General features: G+C 43.9%; 1 protein-coding gene across 1 annotated transcript; it reads right to left on the bottom strand.

Annotated features, from left to right (window-relative positions):
• Window positions 1-35: 35 nt before the first annotated feature.
• LOC104471034 (vitamin K-dependent protein C-like) lies at window positions 36-802 on the bottom strand. The gene has a single exon (XM_010086214.1). The coding sequence runs from the start codon at window positions 800-802 to the stop codon at window positions 134-136; it is 669 nt and encodes a 222-aa protein (XP_010084516.1). The 3' UTR covers window positions 36-133.
• Window positions 803-908: the final 106 nt, after the last annotated feature.

Below are 908 nucleotides of genomic sequence, written 5' to 3' on the forward strand. Positions count from 1 at the left end.
ATATATATACCAAGGAAAACAGTACGCAAGGTTAACATATACTCAATATTTAATACTGAAGATTTGACAGTACATTACACTGCATACTGTCACTAGCACATCGCCACAATATTCCAGACTCCTAGTGTCAGAATCAACCCTTCCAAGAAGCTGACATCTCATCTATGTGGTGCTGGATCCACTCAAGATACTGACTAACTTTGGTGTAGACTCCAAATTTCTCCCTTCTTCCACAGCCTTCGCCCCAGCTCACCAGTCCTACCAAAAACCAAGTGTCCTTATATCTAGTGATCATAGGGCCTCCACTGTCCCCACTGCAGGAATCTTTTTTGTCTCCTAAGCTCCCAGCACACAGCATGTTGTCAGAGATAGCAAATCTCATCACCTGGGCACACTCGTTCCGGGGAACCATGGGGATTTCAATGTAACTGAGGAAAGTAGAAAAATTGTTGTTAACATCACTTGTGCTGCCCCAGCCAGTTACCACCATCTGCTTCCCACTTCTTGTCAGCTCCTGTTCTGCCAGGTTGCGGGTGGGAAGACAGATAGGGAGGGCATATTTGTTATACATCACGGGCTCAGCCAAGTGCAGCATGGCTATGTCATTATCGGAGGTCTCCTTGGTGTAATTTTCGTGGCTCACACATTTATCAACCCAAATGGTTTGCTCGTCTGCCTCAGTACGGAGACGGTGGAATTTACCTGGAAGAGCAAACAAGAAGATGACAGATGCTATCCAACCTTCCTTCACCTTGAACACCAAGGCATCTGGATTACATTGAGCTTTAGGACTGTACTTCATGTTTTTACTTCCTTTGCTATATAGACATTCGTTCATTTTATGTTATAGAATCATAGAATTATAGAATGACTAGGGAATGAAAGGACCTTCAAGATCATCGAGTTCC

This window comes from Pterocles gutturalis, unplaced genomic scaffold (assembly GCF_000699245.1).
Source record: "Pterocles gutturalis isolate BGI_N339 unplaced genomic scaffold, ASM69924v1 C11737935, whole genome shotgun sequence".
Classification (NCBI taxonomy): domain Eukaryota; kingdom Metazoa; phylum Chordata; class Aves; order Pterocliformes; family Pteroclidae; genus Pterocles; species Pterocles gutturalis.

Excerpts from the sequence above, each read along its gene's own strand:
- LOC104471034 (XM_010086214.1), bottom strand. The coding sequence starts at position 802 with ATGAAGTACAGTCCTAAAGCTCAATGTAATCCAGATGCCTTGGTGTTC.